We start from the raw sequence: 23,099 nt of genomic DNA on the forward strand, positions 1-23,099 counted from the left end.
GATTATGCATCTGTGATCACAATTGCAATCCATGCTGAATTAGGCCCTATGTGCAGAAATTCTGATTTGGATAAAATGATCAGTAAAATAAGCAACTAGGAGAACAATGTGATGGGATCAAAGTGAGTTTAAAGAAACAGTATGTCTCAGGACAGGGGAAGCATGACTAAGAGTTTACTCTGTGACAGCTTGTTTGTATTGCTAGATTTGTATCTTTCCCTGCATATTTGCAAGAGTATTAAAACTGGAATAAATCTCTAATTTCAACTAAATTACTGGGCTCACTGTTGACGTTGTATGCTTACTAAACCAATGCTATTTTAAGCATATAGTATAACCACTTCTAATAATAAGCAATCTTTTCCCTCCTCAATCTTGATTCACTCCACAAATTGCATATGGATGAAAGTTTGAAAATCTGTATAGTGTTACTATATAAGTATTTTTAAATTATCTTTAAGTATTTAACTTATCTTTAAGAGCAGGTACCTTCCTTTATATGAATTTAAAATTTTATGGTAGCTCATTTTTTAGTATTGGATCTTGCAGAACAAGTCTATAATTTCTCTTTATGATCCTCTTTGGTTGTTTATAATAGGACGCATACTGGTAGAGGTTAATTCCAAATCTTTTTGCCTGTGGTATTTCCTAATTGATTTAATTTACAGTAGATCTCCTCTTTCTATATTATTGACATTGGTTATAGTTTTTCCAATACAGTCCTTAGAATACCCTTTGTCTAAGAATAGATTGCCCATTTCAGTCATTTGTCCATCTAAAATAATTGGTTATGAACAGATTTAGTTAAGTCTATTAAGTTGTCTTGATAATATTTCCTCTAACCAATTACAATGATGCTCACTATATTTTTTGGGGAATTCTTTTTTAATGTGGACTTTAATGTCAAACCACTGTTTGGCTGCTGTTAAAAGCAAATTTAATATGTTAATCATTGGAGTTTAATGATGTGCAGGATTTGTTTACAAGCATATTATCCTCATTCCAAATAAAAAGCACATCATCGATGTATCTAAACCAGCACCCCAGATTTGCATCCTATGGGGTATTTGCCCACATCCTATGATCGTCCCAATATACCAGAAATAAATTTGCATAGCTAGGGAAATCCTGGTGCTATTGTTGTGGCTATATGCTGTATGTAAAATGTACCATTGAAAAATAAATAAGAATTTTCAAGGATAAATAAAAAAAAATAAAATAAACTCTGACATTTTTCTCCATATTGTCTAATGTAAAAAAAATAGGAAACAGTCTTTATATATATATGTGTGTTTGTATGATTACAGATAATTCTCCTACTGCAGGACACTTTGTGGATAAACATCGGCAAGATCTGATTGCTGGTGTGCTCCTGGTAGAGCCAGTCCTAGATGGTCTCATAAGTCAAGAGCTTCTGACATATGATCAATATGACTTTGTGAGCAGCAGACCGACCCGCCAAGAGAAGATGAGGACACTTTATACTTTTATTAGGTCTTGGAGTGATAGTGAGAAGAGCAAGCTATACAAGATTCTAAAGGACACCAATCGGCCTCTTATCAGAGAATTGGAGCAAGGTGGAGGTAATTCCTCTGAAAATATTTAGAAATATATTTAGGCTCTAGAGTTCAATTGGGTGGTGGGTTTGGAGAATAAGCAATGAATGGTCAGGAATATCTTATTTAAAATATTTAAAAGCCATTACTTTTGGACTCTTGCAAACTAATTGTTTCCTTGTAAGCAACATCCGGTCACAACCTCTAGGGGGAATCTATAGCAGGAGTGGATAATAAGTGGCTCTCCAGTGGTTGTTGAACTACACATCCCAGCATGCATTGCAACAGTGTTTGCATGGTCAAATAGCAAAACTTTGGAAAGGTACACTGGTATGTGTAGTCCTATAACAGTTTATTGTCCACTCCTAATCTATAGAGATGACTAAGGGGCCTCTTCATTAATAATAGTTAGGTATATAGCTACTGTAGCCGTGATTTGCAGCAACACCAAAGCACTGAAACAATTCTGTATTGCTCCAGTGCCTGGACAGCTGCTCCGAAAAGCAGCTGTCCTGTGATCCCTACCATACACATTTTCACCACTAATTATTGGTGGCAAAAGTTTATATTGAATGAATTCCAGATCTATTTCCAGGAGTGGGGCCCAGCAGACTAATGTCACCTAAAGATGGTGTTTGTATCCTCACTAAAGCTCTGAAAACAGATTGATGAATGTATGCCCCCATACCAGTATGTGGGGGTGCAGTGTCTTTAACCTGTGTTTTTTTTATATTTTCTTCACAGTGGGGGTACAGGTGCCAGCAGCCTGCTGGCATTTGAGTTCTACATGTGCTGCAAGACAGGCTGGCTGGGACCTGTAGTCCCACTGTGAAGAACAATATTATTACTACTGTATATTTAACCCATTACCCCTGCACCCACATCCTCCAGGGGTGCAGATATGAGCCCCAGGCTTAACCCTAGACCTGTGGTATCATTGGCAAGGGAGAACACTTTTTTCTGGTGCTGGTTATGCTTTTGAGGGGAATATCACACCATTTTTTTTATTTATAATTTTAACACAAAATAAACTCTTTGACATTTTTCTCCATATTGTCTGATGTAAAAAATAGGAAACAGTCTTTATACCTAATGTAGCATCTATAAATGGTATAAAGTGTGCTAACAACAGCACTTTTCAACCTGTGTCTCTCCAGCATGCTTTACCAGCCGATCGGTGAGAGGGCATGCTGGGAGCCACAGGTTGGCCAGGTCTGTTCTAAAAGATTCCCTTCTTTTCATTTAATTTTTTTTTATTTTCTTAAAATGTCCCCTGCATCTCTCAAATGCAATCAATTGAAGAGGTGAGTGGATAAAGGTATTTTATTACGTTTAGAAGAAATTGAGATGTTTACAGTTAAAGATAAATTATTAGAGCTTTTAATCGGACATAGCACTTTTATCCATAAAATATATCAGTAAATAGACTACCAACATTTAAAATAATATTGTTACTATGATCCCTAGGTCATAACACCATCATCCATTAAATAAAGTAATTTTTCAGAAAATTTTTACATAACACCTTCATCCACTCACCTCTACTTTTTTACAATCAGTTGAAGATAATGATCTATTGATGATGATACTATAGGTCCTTGATATTATAGGGTGTCCTTGCAGGTTTGGGGAGTTTTTGTGGGCTTCTGGTAAAATATAAATAGTTAGCGTAGAGGGATCCTGGACGTCAATGTTGTCTGATTCTCCCTTTGTGATGATCCATTTTTCAACTGCCCTCTTACATAATTCTCATAGTTTGGTATGAATTTTGGTGGTGGGGGTCTCCCTTTAATTTTTTGCTTGTTAGCCATCATAAAGCTGTTACCTAATTCTTCAATATATTTCTGTTGATTCATTAAGATGGCCCAAGTCCCTTTTTCTGCAGCTTTAATTATTACATTGGGTTAATCTTTGAGTGAATTAGTGTTTTTTTTAATTCAATTGATATAGTTGAATTGTATATTTTGATACTGTATAAATTGATGCTGTTGTATATGATTCCTTTGTATTTACTATACCCTATTTTCCTTATGCACTTATCACTTTATGGGGACATAATGCTAATAGTTCAGTGGAGATAATAACATGATTTAGATCTTTTGCAGTGGGACTGGTCTATTTTTCATTCGCGAAAGTGAAATATTTTTTATTTCGATTATAACTTAAAAATTGGAGGTGAAAATTGATTTTTTCTTTGATCCCTGATTAAGCTGTCCAATATACGGACTGATCTCCATCAAACAGCACTGATACCTATCAACAATGATGTTCTGCCAATAAATTGTTGGTTGTCAATTCAGCAAAAAACATGCAAAGCTTACAGCAATCTGGTCATATCACTCATTACATTTCTCTCTTGTTTTCTTTTTAGCAATAAAACGTAACCGTGAAATGAGGAGGAAACGAAGAAGAGCATTTTTTGAAGGTGAGACGGCAGGGACTCATTTATAATAAGACAATGAATTCAGGGAATGGAGATGAAATACAAATACATCATAGTTATTGCTTAAATATACACACACAGGAGCTGGTGCACTGTATAATAGTAGATCCAGCTGCAACCAAGATGCACTCTGGACTACAACTGCAGCACATGTTCCTGCTATATGACAGGGAAACAAACCCTTGTGCACAAGTTACTACTAATCACGTCCCTTATGTGCAACAAGAACATTCCTATTCACTCATCTGTATAATAAGTGAGAAAGTGTATGTGTGTGCGTGTGTGTGTGAGTGTGTGTGCCTGTTTATCCTTTATGCATAGCAGGAGTTGTATACTTAGCTCCACCAAATTTGGCATGGTGGTTTAGTTTGACCAGAATTAGGTTTTTGTTTATGTTTGAAGTTTTTCAGAGCCATGGAGGTCTACATGGTGCCCATAAAGTAGGACATGGAGTCTCTGATTTGAAATGTTGGTGTAAGCCAGTTCACTCAGGATGTCTTCCAGTGCCTAAAATTGCACTGATCTGAAGGCACAGGCTAATATATACCAGTGGGGGGCAGGCAGAGCTCCAATGGAAGAGCAGTGAGTCAGAAGATCAACTGTCACACTGCACCTGCACTGACAGTTACTCATTTCCTCCAAGCACATTTTCATATGCCATGCTTTCCAATGATGGTCTGCAATGTAAAAAAATTAAGCCTGCAGAAGTACTTCAAGGTCTATTCTTCAACCCGGGCAATGCCGGGTATCCCAACTTGTCTCTCATATAGAAACAACTCCCCAACTTGTGTTTGCAAAAAATTATGTTCATTTTTGTTTCTAAAGCAAATTGATAGATGCATATTCTGTGCAGGGGTGGCATAGAAAGCATCAATCTGTGCCAGCGGGGTGTTCACAAGCACATGCAGTTTGCAAGATCAAAAATTAAAAAAGCAGCTTAAACACTTCAGAGGGATTTATTTAGAGATTTTTTGACTGAAGCAAACCAGTGGTATAAAAGCTTAGTATGAGACATGGAATCGAAAAAGCTTTTGAGCTCTGCTTGACTGTGCATTTCCTTTACAATTTAATTTCTTTGTATTATGTAAGAAATATGACCTTCTCTTTTTGACTTTTAACAGATACAAATTTTGTTTCCTTAAAAACTAATTTTTCTTGTAACTGATCAGTTTTGATATATTTTTACTCTTGACTTTGGTACTTTCTATTTGGGGTATTGGTGGTGATTGTTCTGCCTCTAGAAAGAAAGGTGCAGATCATAATGCAGGGAAGCAAGACCCAAGAAAACAGCAGCACTTTATTATAAGATATTTATATATCATACACATATTACGATGCAGTTTACAGAGAAGTAATTTTAAAGCTGATCATGCCACAGCAGAGTTTACAAGGGCTAAATTTACTAAGAATCGTGTCTGGTTCGAGATTGCCCGAGTTTAAGCACTCACACAGTCGCTGAAAATGGGAGACTTTTGACAGCTGAAATACTCAAGTTTGCCAAGAATCATGTTTTGCTTATGTGTTTGAAAGCACCCAAACACTCCTGAATATGCAGTCTGCACATATCAGTGAGATACGTGCAGGATGCATGTGTGTATAGTGTAAACAAAAGAGTCAAAATCTGAAAAAAATGGCATGGGGTTCCCCCTCAAAACATAACCAGCCACGGGCTCTGTGAGCCAGTCCTGGTTCAAAAAATACAGGGGAAATATGTGTATGGATCCCCCATATTTATTGAATCAGCACTGGTCTTTGTGAGCTGGTCCTGGTTTTAAAAAATATGGGGAAAAAATGGTGTGGGGTTCCCCATATTTTTAAAACCAGTACTGGGCTCCACTAGCCATAGTGCAATGTCACAGCCAGAGGACCCTTTCACCAGGTCACCCCAGCCAAAGTATTAACACCCCAAACTAGTCAGCCCAGACTGGGGTTCCCAGAAGAGGTAAGGACCCCCCAAATAAAGCTCTACTGAGGACCACAGACATGGGCTGACGCCCAGAGCACTTCCCTGCACCCCAGGGTAATAGTGATAATAATCAATGTGTGCTATTGGTTTTTACAGTGGGACTACAGGTCCCAGCATGCCTGCCCTTTGGCACTTGTAGAACTACAAGTGCAAGCAGATGTTCAGCACCGATACACCCACTGTAAAAAATATTAAAATAACCACAGTACAAACACCGTAGACAGTAAAGGTTTATTCCACACAAATACATATACACTATACGCATCTTGTCCCTGCTGTCCAGTCCCCTTCTCCAATAGCTTCCTGGTTATTCCATTAAAAAAATACTACTCACCTACATCTTGCCTCAGGTTGGTTCTCTTCTTCAGAATAGTCCCAACCATTAAAACAAAAAATGTAAGGTCTCGATCCATTTCAGACAGAAGAGGTGTATGTGTTTCCACATACAGCTCTTCCCTGGGAAGTGACAGAACCCATGAGGTTGCCTGCACTTGCCAGGCCACCAACCAATTAGAGGCCGCTACTAAAGTAAGTGGCCGCTGATTGGCTGTGAGTGGTCTGGCTCTAAATCAACAGCCAGGCAACTGATTGGCTATTAGACAGGTTCACATAGTTGAGCAATTATTTGCTTCTGTGCATGCGTCAAAAACCCAGACAGTGCATGCGTTACCCTGAGTGTACACAAAAAGGTGCTGTTGCGTTCAGGAACTTTGGTATCAGAAACTAAGCAGTAAAGAAATTGGAATTTCTGGGTGGTTACTGGGTGAACGCAAAAAAAATCCCGTCTTATGGGCATGTTTTGGGAGTGCGTGTGGGAGTGTCATTCTCAGGCGCATAGCCCTTCCTCAGACGCCATGTTCAGATGGAGACACTGCATCTGCAATAGGTGGTGCTGCACTGATGGTACACTGTGTAGAACCCCTGGCATGTTGCAGTATACAGGGACACAGAAAGTGAGTGTCTCAGGGCTTTCACATTCAGGTGCACTCTAGTACACCAGGGAAGACTCATACTCTTATTTGCATATTATCGTACCTGAGACTCTGGCAACAGGCACAAGAGGTGGACACTGCAGGGTCCACCTCTGAACCAGGACCTTGGTCAGAAATTGTGTGGCTGCAATGCTAACCACTATGTCTCTGACCTGCCACTTTAGCGTAGAGATGTGCGCGGGCCCCCAAATTTTGGTTTTGGCAACACCACCCTCAAATTTTTTGGCTCAAATTCCATTTTGGTTTAGTTTATTCCTTCAAAATCGATAAAACAATCAATAAAAACAGCCAAAACCATGTAATTAGGACCTGTTGAACTGAATTTGGTTTTTAAATCTGAGTTTTTTATTTTATGGGTATTAACATAAATTATATAAAGATTTTATTTTCTTCATAAATGATAATAAATAGCATAAATAACTAAAATTATTGATTATGCTTTGCAATAAGATCCAGTTGCAAATGAATGATGAACGTGATTCTCTAGTGAAGTAAATTTGAATCCCCACTTTACCAGTTCTTTCCCATTATTTATTCTCCAGTTTCTCCGAGTTGTGCGTTCTGACTGCATTTTCTCTTTCTGTATTCTCTTTCAAGATGTACTAAGCCTTGGAGAGTGATAAAGTGGAGAGTGATAAAGTACCAACAAATCAGCTCCTGTCAGGTTTAAGGCTGTGTTTGTAAAATTACACTTAGGAACTGTTTGGTTGGTACTTTTTCACTCTCCACTTTATCACTCTCCAAGGCTTGGTACATCTCCCCCAAAGTGAGAGCAAAGCTATTGCAGTTATAGGAAGGTGCATCCTGAGAACCTAGTGCTGAGTGAAATGTTTAGAATATTACATTCAAGTTTAATTATTTTAATTGTCACAAAATAGGTCACAAAGCAAATAATTGTAAACAAAGAAAAGTGGATCCAGTGCACACCCAGAAATGTGATGACAAAGATCAGTCAGCACTGAGGGTTAAACAGATAACCATAGAAAAGATTCATGGTCAATTGATTCAGGTGCAACAAAATATTACAGCTGCAATGATAAGTGGCAATTGGCAATCAACTGCCTTTAGCAACTAAAGTTGGGACAATTAAAACTTGATTGATGACTACAGTAGTTCAAGAAACTTTTGATTTTATTGCACATTTCTGACTTGATACACATTACTTCTCTGTAATTTTAAAAACCTTATTTCGCTGATTATTGTTCAAGAATGGGACATTTTTAATGTATACCCAATGAAGATTTAGATTTTATTTAAATACAATTGAATATTGTGCACCACATCCAAGACAAAATGTATTTTCTCTTTTGTATATTTGTAAGCATAGGTAAATATTACCTTTTATCTGTTGGCAGCATCCCCAATCCAAATATGATATTATGGACATAAAATATGGGGTCTATACATGTAACAGATTGATGTGTGTGGATATAATTTTCTTTCCCTTATTCAACTCTGAGGGTGTAACAGATGACCACAAAAAATATTCATGGTCAATTGATTCAGGTGCAACAAAATATTTCAGCTGCGATGAGGAATGGTTAACTAAGATAAGTGGCAATTGCCAATCAATTGCTTTTATCCACTAAAGTTGGGACATTTAAAGCTTGATTGAGGACTACAGTAGCTCAAGAAATAAAGTCACAGAAATCTGAAATGTATTCTATGTACCAAAAATGGAAACAAATCTAATTGCAGTTAGTGGCCTAGAGTTAATATTGCAATAGGAAAGTGAATTGTGAGAAACAAATGTGGGATAATCATTGCTATATGCACAAGACACCAGTAACTGCATGTCCTTGAGACACACCATTGCTTTGCAATGATGACAAGTGAGTCACAGTCATCATAACTCTGACACAGAAGATTTTGTCACTTTGGATATGACAGTGTTCAAAAGCTGAAAAACGGGATGGTCACAGGAATGTTGATGACTAATACAGAAAAAGCCATGTGTGAAAGCTGCATATTTGGAAAATAAATTAATCATCAACCATTCTCAAGGTCAACCAATATCGCTAAAGCACCACTTCAATTAGTACATTAAGATGTATGTGGACCAATGGAAGTAAAGTCTATCAGTGGCTATAGATACTTCGTAACATTTATTGATAACTTGGCAAGAATGACAGACGTGTACTTCATAAATTGCAGATTAGAAGAGACTTGTAGAGAACCAAATGAGCTAAAGCCTCAAAATTCTGAGATCTGATAATGGAAAGGAGTTTTTGAACAGATACAGTAGGTAGAGAAATGCTGGAAGAGAGCATCAGTTGATTATTGTATAATTGTTCAGAGCAAAATGGAGTTTGCGAACAAGCAAACTACACACTATTGGAGAAAGCAAGGTGTATACTGAAGGATACAAACTTAGAGAAACAGTTTTGGGTGGAAACACGTCCACAGCAGTCTACTTAAAGAACTGTTCCCCAACATTTGCCATGAAAGACATAACACAAATTGAGAACTGGTCAAAAACAAAGTCAAGTGTAAAGCATCGGAGAATGTTTGGCAGCACTGCTTATGTCCATATAGCGATGGAAAGAAGACAAAAGCTGCATTCAAAGTTATTAAGATGCATAATGCTTGGATATTATCATGAGAGTAAAGGCTACAGATTGTGGAATCCAGCTACTAGAAAGATTATCAAGTCAAGAGACATTGTATTTAAATAAACAATACAAATTGTGCAAAAGCCAGATTTTGACATGCAGAGCAAGTATGTGTCATTGGACATGTCAGCACCTGGAGACAACTCTGAACCAGAATCTACCAGTGTGGGATTTCAACCACAACAAAGGTCATCTGCTTGATCAAACATCTGCAAGCCACCTAATAGACCTGATGTAGTGTTTGCAAATATTGCATTTTGTGTACCTATAGTCAAAGATTGACTTGTGTGAAGTCTACTATAGGAAAAGAGACTTTTTCAAGAAACAGGAGTTACTATGGCCTATGTTACCAAGCTAGTGGACTTTGTTAAAGTTCCTAACACGAAGGTCAAACTAAATTTGATTGATTTTATGATGTTCTTTTGTTTGACTAACCTCACCTTTCTTACTGGTAGCTATGAGGAAGCTTCTTTTGAAGGTTTGTGTAACATTGAGAAACTTGTAGCAAGGGAGGGTATTAGTAGTGGAGTGTGAAACTGCACAGTCTCTAACAAAATGGTTACTATAGGAAAGCTTCAACCAAGATGGCTACCGATAGTGCATCTGTGCATGCGTGGAGCCATCTTTCCACTGTGTATGAGAGTCGTGGTGGAGGAAGGATGTCTTCCTCTTAGCTCCAGATACCTGCAACATTACCCCATTGCATCCACTGTTCTAGAACCCTGGTCCATTACCCTAAGAAAGGAGTCACCACATCTGGTTTCCTTGGTCCCCAGCTGCACAGTAAATGGATATTCCATGAGGGGGAGGATCCATAGCGCTTGTTTAATTGTTTAGGGTTTAAATATGTGTTAGTTATCACCATGCTTCTGATGCAGGTGACAAAAGGGCATGTGGAGATTATGGTTTTCTTGTATATCTAATAAAGTATATGGACACCTAAATGGACTGATACCACCAGTTTCCAGGACATGGAGGTTTTCATTCCTGGCTTTCATCATCCAAGTGACCTGAGAGGTAATCCCTATCCTAAGACTGCAAATCAAGGGGAGTCCAATAAGATTTTATTGATAAGCTTGTTAGTTTTTCTCAAATGTGAGTGCATTGTGATATTAAATTATTTCATTTACAATACAGTGTTATACTACTGCCATTTTCTCTTTAAGTTTTATGTACCTTCTAAAAGGACCATGTGCATCAAGAAATTGGTGAAAAGATCTATCTGCACCCAACCTGCATTATAGGAGCTCATTATATTCTATCATTGAATACACTGGAGGGTTTGAAGGTAGTGGAATACACTAAGGTTCTTCAGCCAAAGGACAACTGCTTTGAAGGCTATTAATCTCTAATTCATAAAAGACTCTGGGACCACCATTTGAACTTTTGTGTGCACTTTGGGGTGTGGTATATTTCGGAGGATACATGTAACCCAGATAAAGCACCAAGCAGTATAATTTCCTATATCTATGGTTATCCTCAAGACTGCACATAGATTCCCAAAGGGGCCCATATTGCACACCTTGTACTTGTATCATTATGCTTACCTCTCCAGAGCCCTGTGGTAGCCAGTGCTGCAGAATAGCAGGGGAATTGGTACAGTGACCCAAAATCAGAGTCTACTGCAGTGCCAGAAAGGACGGAACATGCACGGAGCCAGCATACAGGCCCTCTCCTCTCTTAAAATGCCCCTGTCTTCTTCAGTAGCAGATAAGGTAGACCACATTTCAGCTGCTGGCAAACATGACAGTTCACTGCAGTGTCTTTGACCATGTTTTGCATTAATGTAATCCCTTTAACTGGAGCTTGATGGAATGTAGCTTCAGCTCCTTCATGGCTTGACAGTTCTTGCACCCACCACACTAGCACCATCAGTGCTGTCTTATATGTGGCAACCTGAATACTTTGTTCTTTAATCAGTTATTTTGCTACTGTATATCCCAATTGGAATTTATTGGTGTGTGCATTAACATGACCCATATCATTGTTCCAGATTTGGACAGCAGTCCATATAAGTTTAATAATTGTCCAGTATGGCAGTCTGTAGAGATAGCTGCATTACAGCAGAAAAAGCCCACTCCTGTGTTTCTCATGTGCAGCAAGATCATCCACAAGTCTATGCAGTCCCTCCCCCCTTTTTTTTTAAATATGGGGGAACCCTACTCATTTTTTCCCCATATTTTTGGGACCAGGACTGGCTGAGGTGCCCGGGGCTGGTTATGCTTTTTTTGGGTGGGGACCCTTCGTAATTGTTTTTGAACCTGAAACATTTAGAACATTATTGCAGGTATATGTGTATGTTTCTGTAAAACTCGCAGCTCAGGGGTGGTCCATTTGAAACTTCAGTTTAGGCCAGAGTTTGATACAATATACACCCGTGATTTTAATCCTGATTCTTGGTAAACTCCCGAGATGTATATTTTTCAGTGAAAGTACTTTCGAGTTTGGCCGATGGTGTATTTAATCGTGATTAAAATCTCACACGAGATATTCAGTGTAAAATGAGAAATCTCACATGAGTTTGTCTTTAGTAATTTTGAGAGTTGAAAAAAATGGCAAAACACACCCTAGATTGTAATCTCGACCAAACTCAAATCTTAGAAAATGTACCCCTCAGTGGCTGTTGTGGGAGCGTGCAAGCTGGGCTCTTCCCCAGGGCACTGCGGCCTGAGGGCAAAGTCACAGTGTCCCTGCCGATGCCATCTAATTAGAAAGCGCCCGCCCATGCTTTCCTGCTGCAGAGCCACCATCAGAGATGACCGCGGCGCTGTCTTTATGGCCACTCATTCCCTTTCACTGCCTCCCAGGATGCAGAACACTCCGTGATGTCATCGCAGCTGCGCCTAGCATTCTAGGAGTCCAACATGGCTGCTGGCTGCAAGCTGACGACGTCACTGGGACTGTGAGCGCAGGGGAGAGGAGACCCGGGACGCAGAGCCTGGGAGCAGCAGGAGCTCACCATCGGGGGTGGCACACCATTAACTCATCAGGTCCATTCTCTGCTACCCTGTTCAACAGGGTTGTAAATTAGAAAAAGTTGTGACAGCCGCTGCCTCAGTACACGCTCTCACCTGAAGGCAGCACTGCAGTCCCTGAACCTGCCTGACTCCTCTGAGACTGTGTGAGCTTTTTTTTCCTAATGATTAATAATAAATAAATGCTTCAACTTCAAGCCACACAGACAGTCTATAGCTTCCCTTTCAGCCTTTGGCAGAGAGGCTATGTATAGATTTTCTCAGCACTGTATAGCAGTGGCACTCTGCAGTATGGTATAATGTACAAGGCTCTGTAGTATGCAGTATACAGTTGCTAGGTTTACTACATTGTAAAAATAGGTCATGGATATTCTATTTAGAAGCTTTTCATGAATGAAAAACATGATTTCTAATCTCTATAATAACACAGGTCTCTGGATCTAGGTACAATGATACACAAGGTCTTCAATTACAGCCCGTATGCTGCTATGTGTGGGCAGCAATGCATACATGCAAATACAGTATAAATATATAATTTATCAGGAGCAGGCAAGGCAGGACAGGCAGACAGATCACAGGACTGGCTCAGCGGTCCTGGGCTGGCAGGCAGGTTTTCTGCTCTTCTCCCTGTTTTATTTATTTGCATCGGCAACTACATGAGGATAGGTCCCACTCAGAGAGGCGGCACCAGGGGAGAGATGACCAGCAATGAGGGGAGGGGCCTCCTCCACTAGCTGGACCGCTTCCTTCTCCCTTTTCATTATGGCTCTTGGCTGCCGGTCACCACCACCATTCTAGTAGCACCCAGTCACACACTCTCCTCCCCCTCCATTCACATCCAACACCCCAGCAGTACACACACACTCTGCACCCCTACATTCCATCACCCCTGCGCACCCAGACACATGCTCTCCTCCCCCTGCATTCACTTCCAACACCCCAGAAGCACCCAGACACACACTCTCCTCCCCTGCATTCACTTCCAACACCCCAGAAGCACCCAGACACACACTCTCCTCCCCTGCATTCACTTCCAACACCCCAGCAGCACCCAGACACAAACTCACCTCCCCTGCATTCACTTCCAACACCCCAGCAGCACCCAGACACACACTCTCCTCCCCTGCATTCACTTCCAACACCCTAGCAGCACCCAGACACACACTCTCCTCCCCTGCATTCACTTCCAAACCCCAGCAGCACCCAGACACACACTCTCCTCCCCTGCATTCACTTCCAACACCCCAGCAGCACCCAGACACACACTCTCCTCCCCTACATTCACTTCCAACACCCCAGCAGCACCCAGACACACACTCTCCTTCCCTACATTCACTTCCAACACCCCAGCAGCACCCAGACACACACTCTCCTCCCTACATTCACTTCCAACACCCCAGCAGCACCCAGACACACACTCTCCTCCCCTGCATTCACTTCCAACACCCCAGCAGCACCCAGACACACACTCTCCTTCCCTACATTCACTTCCAACACCCCAGCAGCACCCAGACACACACTCTCCTCCCCTGCATTCACTTCCAACACCCCAGCAGCACCCAGACACACACTCTCCTTCCCTGCATTCACTGCCAACACCCCAGCACACAAATACTATACTACCTGATGCTGGTCAGGGTCTTCTGTTCTTGCAATTTGCTGCTCCCACAGCAACCATAGAGAAATGAAGGCCTGCATGTGTGAGGGAGAAAAGCAACAAAGGAGGGAGGGGCCTTGTACTACAGACTCTGCCTTGTCCCTTTTATGTACATTGGTGCAGTTTCCTTGCTGGAGATCCATCTCTAGAGACCCAACTGCAGGGTAGGGTCCCTGGGAGAGGGAGAACCGTGGCACATGACCCTTGGGCTCCCTGCTTATTCCTGCTCAGGGGGGCCTGCAGCAGAACCTGGAATAATGGAGGTTAGTGTGCCCCCTTCATGGCTGGTGCCCGGTGGTGACTGTGTTTATTCTTCTGGCTGACCAGTTTATTGCTAATTAATGGTTTGGCAGGGGGACCACATGTTTTGTGTCTCCCTGCTGTGCCATTACCACCCCAGCTGGTTCAGCCTTATACTGGTTCATGGAAAATAGGGGGAACCCCACACTGTTTCCCCCCAATCTTTTCAGGACAAGACCAGGCTTTAGGTCCAGGACCGTTTACAGATTTAGAAGGGGACCCCACTCCATTTTTTATTTTTTGATTCTTAGGGGGTCTAGTTACTGAGCAGTGTTAGGAGACAGAGTGAACAGTGATAAGAAAGTGAAAAGGTGCCAGCCAATCAGCTCCCAACTGTCATCTCACAGGCTGTGTTTGAAAAATGACAGTTGGGAGCTGATTGGCTGGTACCTTATCACTTTCTTATCACTTTTCACTCTGTCTCCTAACACTGCTTAGTAAATAGACCCCTTAGCCTTTAAGAATCATGCACGGATTATAATGATCTGTACAATGCTTCTTCCCATCATGACTTCCTCGGACATGCCTATACAGATGCGCCCAGTTAGTTTGTTGCCGATTGCAGCTTAAACATGCCCGCGAATCGCGCTATGTGCCATGTGGCATATCCACAATTGCAGGATTGCATCTCCATTCAAACCTATGGAGATGCACTCGTGCAACCCCGATCACAGGAGTGTGGTCTCCATAGGATTGAATGGAGATGCTATTCCGCCTGCCTGATTGCGAGAAGGCATCTTGCACCACGCATGGCGCGACTCGCTGCACTATGAGCAACAATGCAGCTGGGCCCATCTGTAGTTTGAGCTGTTGTTTGAGCTTCCAAAATTAGTAACACATAGAGGGGTGCGCAGCAGCTAAATACTGTAGGTGGCTGCAATGTGTTAATGCTATGGGCAACGCTAACAGATGAAAACAAACCAAGCAGGGGTATGCTCCACAGTGACAGCCTCTTGTCAGTGTTGGCGTCATGGCGACATTGACGCTGTATATATACTAACATCATTATTGGCTACTATGGCTGACCATCAATCAGAGACCTTACTCCCAGAGGGAGCTTTACTTCCTGGTAAAGCAGAGAGATAGGCCTCTGGCGAATAATGTGAATAAGTGATGGTCATATTTGAATGCCTACATACAACAAAATGGGAAGGTCACCCATGTTGTATGTATGCTAATAGAAAAGGGTTGGTGATCCTTTGGGTTGGACTCTAGCTGCTGGACTGATCGCGCAAGTTACACCATTCTCTGTTTTGTGTCATATTTAAATGCCTGCCACGAAACTGAACCCAGACTGGGCCAGGACTGGAGTATAAGGTGACTCCAAAGGCGACCTGGTACCCCCAGGAGGCACCCAGGCTGAACAGGCTGAGGGCCTGCCTACTGAGAGGTACAGTATACTTTTATTTATTTATTCATTTAGTTATTTTTTTTTGCATATTGCATTACTGTATGTATGACTTGATACACAAATTAGCAACTAAGTACATGGGGTTAGTGTGTGTTTTTTCCTGCAGGATGGAAAATTGCGTGAGTTTTTTCCATATAGGGCCATTGTATTTTTTTTTTTACTCTATCAATGGCAATGGGAGATGGAAACATATTGGTGGCACTTAAGCCCTGGAGCTTTTATTTTGATCAAAAATTAAAGTTCCAAAAGTGTCCCAAATTCTGTATTTTTTGTCTTTTACTTATATGGGGATATTGCATGGATTGTTTTTACCCTGTCGGGGACGGGATGTAGTTACCAACGGTGCTCAGAATACTGGCACTGGAATCCCGGCAGCAGTCGGAATCACGGCACCAGAATACCAACCGCTGCCATCCCGACGGTAAGTATTAGGGTTGGGAATTATGTTCCGGGTTAGGGTTTAGGCACTAGTCGGAGGGATAGAGTTAGGCTGCAGGGGGAGAGCTAGTGTTAGGCTGCGGGAGGGAAGGATTAGGGTTAGGGGGATTGTTAGGGGTTAGGGTTAGCATACTTACCTTTAATCACGGGATTCTGCCTGTCAGTATTCTAACCGCAAGCATCCCGACCGAGATCTCATACCCAACCCTCGGGATCTCATACCCAACCTTCGGGAACAATGTTTTTTTTTTCCTGCAGGGACTATTGTGTGTTTCTGTTGAATAATTTGTTTACTTATAAACTAGTAATTATTTTTATATGCTTATTAAAAGTATTAGTTGTGGATATACAGGATTTGTTTTTTCACAGAACGTCATCATCATCTGCGATGTCTTCATGATGAGGAGGCATGGCCAAGCAGCTCTACATGGCCCAGTAAGTACTGTTCTGTACAGTACAGTGCTTTATGCTACTGTACTGTACTACCCTTCCTGGTAAGAATTCTATTATTGAAACCAACAAAATAGCCCTACTACTGTATATCATCTGAAATTGAGCAAACAATTAAAATTAACTATTTTGACGTGGAAAAGATTTTCACTGTTGCCCCGTGTTATTTTTCTACAGTACTGTACTGATATTCACATGTAATACAATATTTCTGTGTACAGTACTGTACTGATATTCACATGTAATACAATATTTCTGTGTACAGTACTGTACTGATATTCACATGTAATACAATATTTCTGTGTACAGTACTGTACTGATATTCACATGTAATACAATATTTCTGTGTACAGTACTTTTGTGTTATTGAGGTTTCGGCTAAAGGAGTCCTAGTGGTTAAATGTATTTTTTTCAAATGGGGTTTAGGAAAACTTACAGTACCATGTATTTTTTTCCTATAGTGTCTTCAACGTCCGAGGAGGAGGAGGAGGAAGAAGAGGAGGAGGAGGAATATGCTGCTCTCAGCTCCCCTCGCCAACCCAGTAAGTACTGTACAGCACGTTCTACTATTGTACTTCTTTTCCTTTTAAGAATATCTACAGTACGTCCTGTACTGTTTTTTAATAAAACCCTCGATGTACATTACTGTATTTGAAAGTTTCTCTTATATCCAACCTTTACCTTCTCTGTTCAAAACTACATACAGTTCGGTATTTAGAACTTACAGGGGTCTAGTTACTAAGCAGTGTTATGAGACAGAGGGCCTGATTCAGAGCCAGACGCTCTGAACGAGCTTATGCGAGCGGCCCATGATGATGGTCGCGATGGTCAAGGCCATCACGACCATTGGGCTTGCGACGAGACCCTTGCGGTAGGGTCTCGTTGCCGCAAGCCCAAGAGTGCTTTTGGCTCTAACAGAGCCAAAAGCACTCCCACTGACATCACTTGTGATGTCAGTGGGGCCGGCCCCAGACGGTAGGCGTTCCCATGGGAACGCCTCCGTCTGGGCAGCCACGCCCCCGGCCCGCCCACCAAAGGGGGTGTGCTGTCACTCAACATCGACAGCATGCCCCCTTTGGTACGAGACCCGGAGTGACGGATTGGCCGTCGCTATCCGGGTCTCGCGCATGCGCATGACAGAGCCAGCTCCGTCGTGCGCATGCGCACTGGGCCACCATCGACCCGCTTGCGAGCGCTTACCGCTCGCGAGTGGGTCTGAATCAGGCCCAGAGTGAAAAGTGATAAGAGAGTGATAAGGTACCAGCCAATCAGCTCCCAACTGTCATTTTTCAAACACAGCCTGTGAGATGGCAGTTGGGAGCTGATTGGCTGGCACCTTATCACTCTCTTATCACTTTTCACTCTGTCTCATAACACTGCTTAGTAACTAGACCCCTCAGTATTTTTGTCTAATTAGCAGTCCTCGATGTGAGAATATTTCAAAAGCCTTACTAAGGTATATTGTGGCTCTGTTTACAGTATACAGTACTGTACTTCTGTTGTAAACCACACTGACTCAGTATTTCTGTATTCAGGTTTGCCAACTAACCTACAGTACTATATACAGTACTCAGGGGTGTATCTATAATGGGTGCAGGGTGTGCGGGGAACACGGGCCCCTGGGTCCAGGGGGGCCCCTCACCGCACACCCTGCACCCATAATATTACTTACCTCTCCGGAGTCCCACGTCGGCACGGGGGTCCGATGCTGTAAAACGACTGGAAAATGGCCGCGGCTGCCATTTTCCCGTTGTTTGCGCATGCGCAGTATAGGAAAAATGGCCGCCGTGGCCATTTTCCCGGTGACCTGTGCATACATTATAGACTCTGGGCACACTCTAGTGCCCAGAGTCTATATAACTCCGGCTCAGTGCTTTACCGGCCGCCGGGCGGAGAGGAGGGGGCCCGTGTCGGAGACTGCACATGGGCCCCCTCCTCTCTAGAAACGCCCCTGACAGTACTGTATATTTTATAGACCCCAAAATTCCTCTAATACTCTACATTATCAAAAATTGGGAAATCAATTAAAAATAACTACAGTATTTTGATTTTTGCACATATCATTCTTCTACAGTACTGTATTGGTATTCATGTGTAATACAGTATTTCTGTGTACAGTACTGTATTGGTATTCATGTGTAATACAGTATTTCTGTGTACAGTATTTTTGTGTTATTGTGGTTTCAGCTAAAGGGGAATACAGATTTTTTTTTTCAGATTGGGTTGAGGCAAACTTACAGTACCATGTTTTCTTCCACAGTATCTTCACCGCCCCAGCCGCAGCAGGAGGAGGAGGAGGAAGAGCCTGCTCCCAGTCCCCATCACCAACCCAGTAAGTACTGTACAGCGAGTTCTACTACTTCTCTTCCTTTAAAGAATATCTGCAGAACCTCCTGTAATGTAGTTTAGTAAAACCCTCAATGTACTTTACGGTATTTAAAGTTTCTCTCATGTCTCACCTTTACCTTCTCTGGCCAAAACTACATACATACAGCACTGTATTAAGATGTTTTAGTCTTTTTGGTTAATTCGCAGTAGCAGTCTTGGATGTGGGAACATTTCAAAAGCCTTACTAAGGTGTATTGTGGCTCTGATTACAGTATACAGTACAGTACTGAAAATACCAATTCCGATATTCTGTCTGTCAACATTCTAGATGTCAACAATTCAGACCTTGTCGATATTATGCTGCCGACATAATGAATGACGACATGGTATACCACTCGACTCTCAAAGTCTTCTCATTCTAAGGCTTTTCTGCCAAATGTACATGTAGGAATCATCCTGCTACATCTATATTCACAAGTATGGAACTGGAGGAATGAATAGGCAGACACTGGGAAGGTTACTGGTGCGATAGTAAATAAGAGAGTCACATGACAAATGCAACTTTTACGCAGATCAAGCGATTGTTTGCCATTGTGCATACGTATGCAGTAGCGCACGTAGGAGGGGTTTCTGAGTACCCAGAAACCCCCCCTGACAGAGGGGTAAGCAAGCACCACAATGCTATTAAGCCCCACCCCATCTCGGCAAAATGACGCTATTCGTGGGTCAAAGGGGAGGAGGCAGAGCCAATATTTTGCAATATAATTAGAATTGCATAATTTGGCTCTGCCCACTTCCAATTGACCTGCGAATCACAGCATTTTGCCACGAGGGGGCGGGGCTTATTGACATGGTGCCTGGTCCCATCTCCATCTTCAACCTGCAGCATGGTGTTTATATGTGTGACATATAGACGCGTTTATGTCTGACACGTGTGTGTATATATATGTGTGTGTGTATATATATATATATATATATATATATAAAATATATATATATATATATATATATATGAAAGTGTGTGTACTGTGTATACAGTATGTATATATATTAGGGGTGAGCGGGTTCGGATTTCTGAAATCCGAGCCCCCCCGATCCGAGGCCGATCCGAGTCAGGCTCGACTTTTCCCGCCTGACAAGGATCTGAAATCGAGGCAAAAGGTCATCATCCCGCCTTCCGGGTCTCGCGGGTTTTGGATTCTATATAAGGTCCCGCGTCGGTGCCATTTTCTCACTCGGCTGTGGACAGTGAAGAGGGAGGGTGGGAGTTAGGGCTGGCTGGGCTGTGTAGTGTAGTGTAGTGTTGTGCTGTGCTGCGCTGCTGTTGTCCATGGAGGCTGTGTCCACTCCTCAAAAGTCCATAGGGGCTGGCTGTGTTGTGCTGTGCTGCTGTTGTCCATAGGGGCTGTGTCCACTCCTCCAAAGTCCATAGGAGCTGGCTGGTCTGTGTTGTGCAGTCAGTTGTCCATAGGGTCTGTGTCCACTCCAAAGTCCTGTGCAGTGTCCCAGTCCTAAAGGGGTGCTGTAGTGTTGTCCAGGGGGTGCTCTGTCCATCAGGGGTGCTCCCCCCGTGCAAAAAATAATTTTTTTCCTGTGTTTGTGAATTGTAACCGCACGTGCATCAACAAAGTAGCGCCAAGCGTGCGCCTGTGTCATAAGTAAAGGGCCGGCTGGCTCATCCGTTAAAGGGTGCTGTAACCCCCAAAGTGCATTCCAAAAAATATTATTTTTTTTCTGTGTTTGTGCATTGTGTGCACTGTACGTGCATCCTCAAAGCAGCAGCGCCAAGCGTGCATCTGTCTGTTAAAGGGTGGTGTAACCCCCAAAGTGAGCTCCACAAAAAATTAAAAATTCTTTTTTTTTCTGTCTTTGTGAATTGTGTGCACTGTAGCTGCACGTGCATCAACAAAGGAGCAGCGCCAAGTGTGCGCCTGTGTCCCATAAGTAAAGGGCCGGCTGGCTCATTTCTTAAAGGGTGGTGTAACCCACAAAGTGCACTAGTCTCCAACAATAATAAAAAATTATTTTCTGTGTTTGTGTGCGCCTTAACCGCATGTATATATCAATATAACATAAATGGAGGACCAAACTTTCTCCGATAAAAATAAAATAGGGAAAGATCAAGAACCACTTCCTCCTAGTGCTGAAGCTGCTGCCACTAGTCATGACATAGACGATAACATGCCATCAACGTCGTCTGCCAAGGCCGATGCCCAATGTCATAGTAGAGGGCATATACAATCCCAAATGACAAAGTTCAGGAAAATTACCTTAAAAAAAACATTTAAATCATCTGAGGAGAAACGTAAACTTGCCAATATGCCATTTACGACATGGAGTGGCAAGGAACGGCTAAGGTCTTTCCCTATGTTCATGACTAGTGGTTCAGCTTCACATGACGATGGAAGCCCTCATCCCACTAAAAAAATCAAACGAGTTAAGCTGGCAAAAGCACAGTGAAGAACTGTGCGTTCTAAGAAGATATCACAAATCCCCAAGCAGAGTCCAAGTGTGGTGGCGGTTGCGATGCCTGACCTTCCCAGCACTGGACGGGAAGAGGTGGCACTTTCCACCATTTGCACGCCCTCTGCAAGTGCTGAAAGGAGCACCCACAGTCCACTTGCTGATATGCAAATTGAATATGTCACTGTTGAAGTACAACACGATAAGGATACTGGTGTAGCTGGCGCTGAGGAGGAAGTTGGCGAGGAGGATTCTGATGGTGATGTGGTTTGTTTAAATCAGGCTCCGGGGGAGACAGTTGTTGTCCGTGGGATGAAAAAGCCCATCACGGTCATGCCTGGGCAGAAGACCAAACATTCCACTTCTTTGGTCTGGCAATATTTCTATCCAAATCCGGACAACAACTGTCTTGCCATATGTACCATATGTAAAGGTGAAATAAGTAGGGGTAGGCACTGACTCTCCTATCCGGGATTCCTCCGGAGGATCCTGCATTGCTACGCCTACTGCTGCCGCTGCTGCTGTTGCTGCTGGGAGTCGTTCATCATTCCAGAGAGGAAGTAGGAACATCACTACTTTTACTAAACAATTGACCCTCCAACAGTCCTTAGCGAGGAGGATGAAGTACGACAGCAGTCATCCTGAAGCAAAACGTATAACTGAGGCCTTGACTGCTATGCTGGTGTTAGACGTGTGTCCGGTATCCGCCATTAGTGCAGTGGGATTAAGACAATTGATGGAGGTAGTGTGTCCCCGGTTCCAAATCCCGTCTAGATTCCACTTCACTAGGCAGGCGATACCGAGACTGTACAGAAACGTCAGAAAAAGTGTCCTCAGTGTCCTGAAAAATGCCGTTGTACCCAATGTCCACTTAACCACGGACATGTGGACAAGTGGAACAGGGCAGACTAAGGACTATATGACTGTGACAGCCCACTGGGTAGATGTATCACCTTATGCAGCAACAAAAGCAGCATCACCAGTAGCAGCATCTCAGAAACACCAGCTTGTTCCAAGGCAAGCTACGCTGTGTATCATCGGTTTCAGTAAGAGGCACACCGCCGACAACCTCTTAGAGAAACTGAGGGAAATGATCCCTAGTGGCTTACCCCACTTAGACTCTCCTGGGGATTTGTGATATCTGACAATGTTACCAATATTGTGCGGGCATTACATCTGGGCAAATTCCAGCACGTCCCATGCTTTGATCACACAATAAATTTGATGGTGCAGAATTATCTGAAAAGTGACAGGGGCGTGCAGGAGACGCTTTGGGTGGCCCGAAAAATTTCTGCTCACTTTCGCCATTCAGCGACTGCGTTCCGAAGACTGGAGCGCCAGCAAACACTCTTGAACCTGCCCCGCCATCACCTGAAGCAAGAGGTTGTGACGCGGTGGAACTCAACCCTCTATATGCTTCAGATGATGGAGGAGCAGCAAAAGGCCATTCAAGCCTATACATCCACCTATGACATAGGCAAAGGAGGGGGTATGCACCTGACTCAAGC

At 42.6% G+C, this 23,099-nt stretch overlaps 1 protein-coding gene across 4 annotated transcripts in view; it reads left to right on the forward strand.

Moving 5' to 3' along the window:
* The window catches only part of LOC148476927 (uncharacterized), a 160,754-nt gene that overhangs the window by 23,068 nt on the left and 114,587 nt on the right, over positions 1-23,099 (forward strand). For all 4 annotated transcript variants that reach the window (XM_088457511.1, XM_088457513.1, XM_088457512.1 and 1 more), the window contains exons 6-10: positions 1,308-1,583; positions 3,928-3,981; positions 16,720-16,785; positions 17,262-17,342; positions 19,061-19,132. In XM_088457511.1, the coding sequence (XP_088313637.1) occupies positions 1,308-1,583; positions 3,928-3,981; positions 16,720-16,785; positions 17,262-17,342; positions 19,061-19,132 (549 nt within the window). The remainder of the gene's footprint in view (positions 1-1,307; positions 1,584-3,927; positions 3,982-16,719; positions 16,786-17,261; positions 17,343-19,060; positions 19,133-23,099) is intronic.

The sequence above is a fragment of the Taudactylus pleione genome, unplaced genomic scaffold (assembly GCF_031769625.1).
Source record: "Taudactylus pleione unplaced genomic scaffold, aTauple2 ptg000762l, whole genome shotgun sequence".
NCBI classification, from domain to species: Eukaryota; Metazoa; Chordata; class Amphibia; order Anura; family Myobatrachidae; genus Taudactylus; species Taudactylus pleione.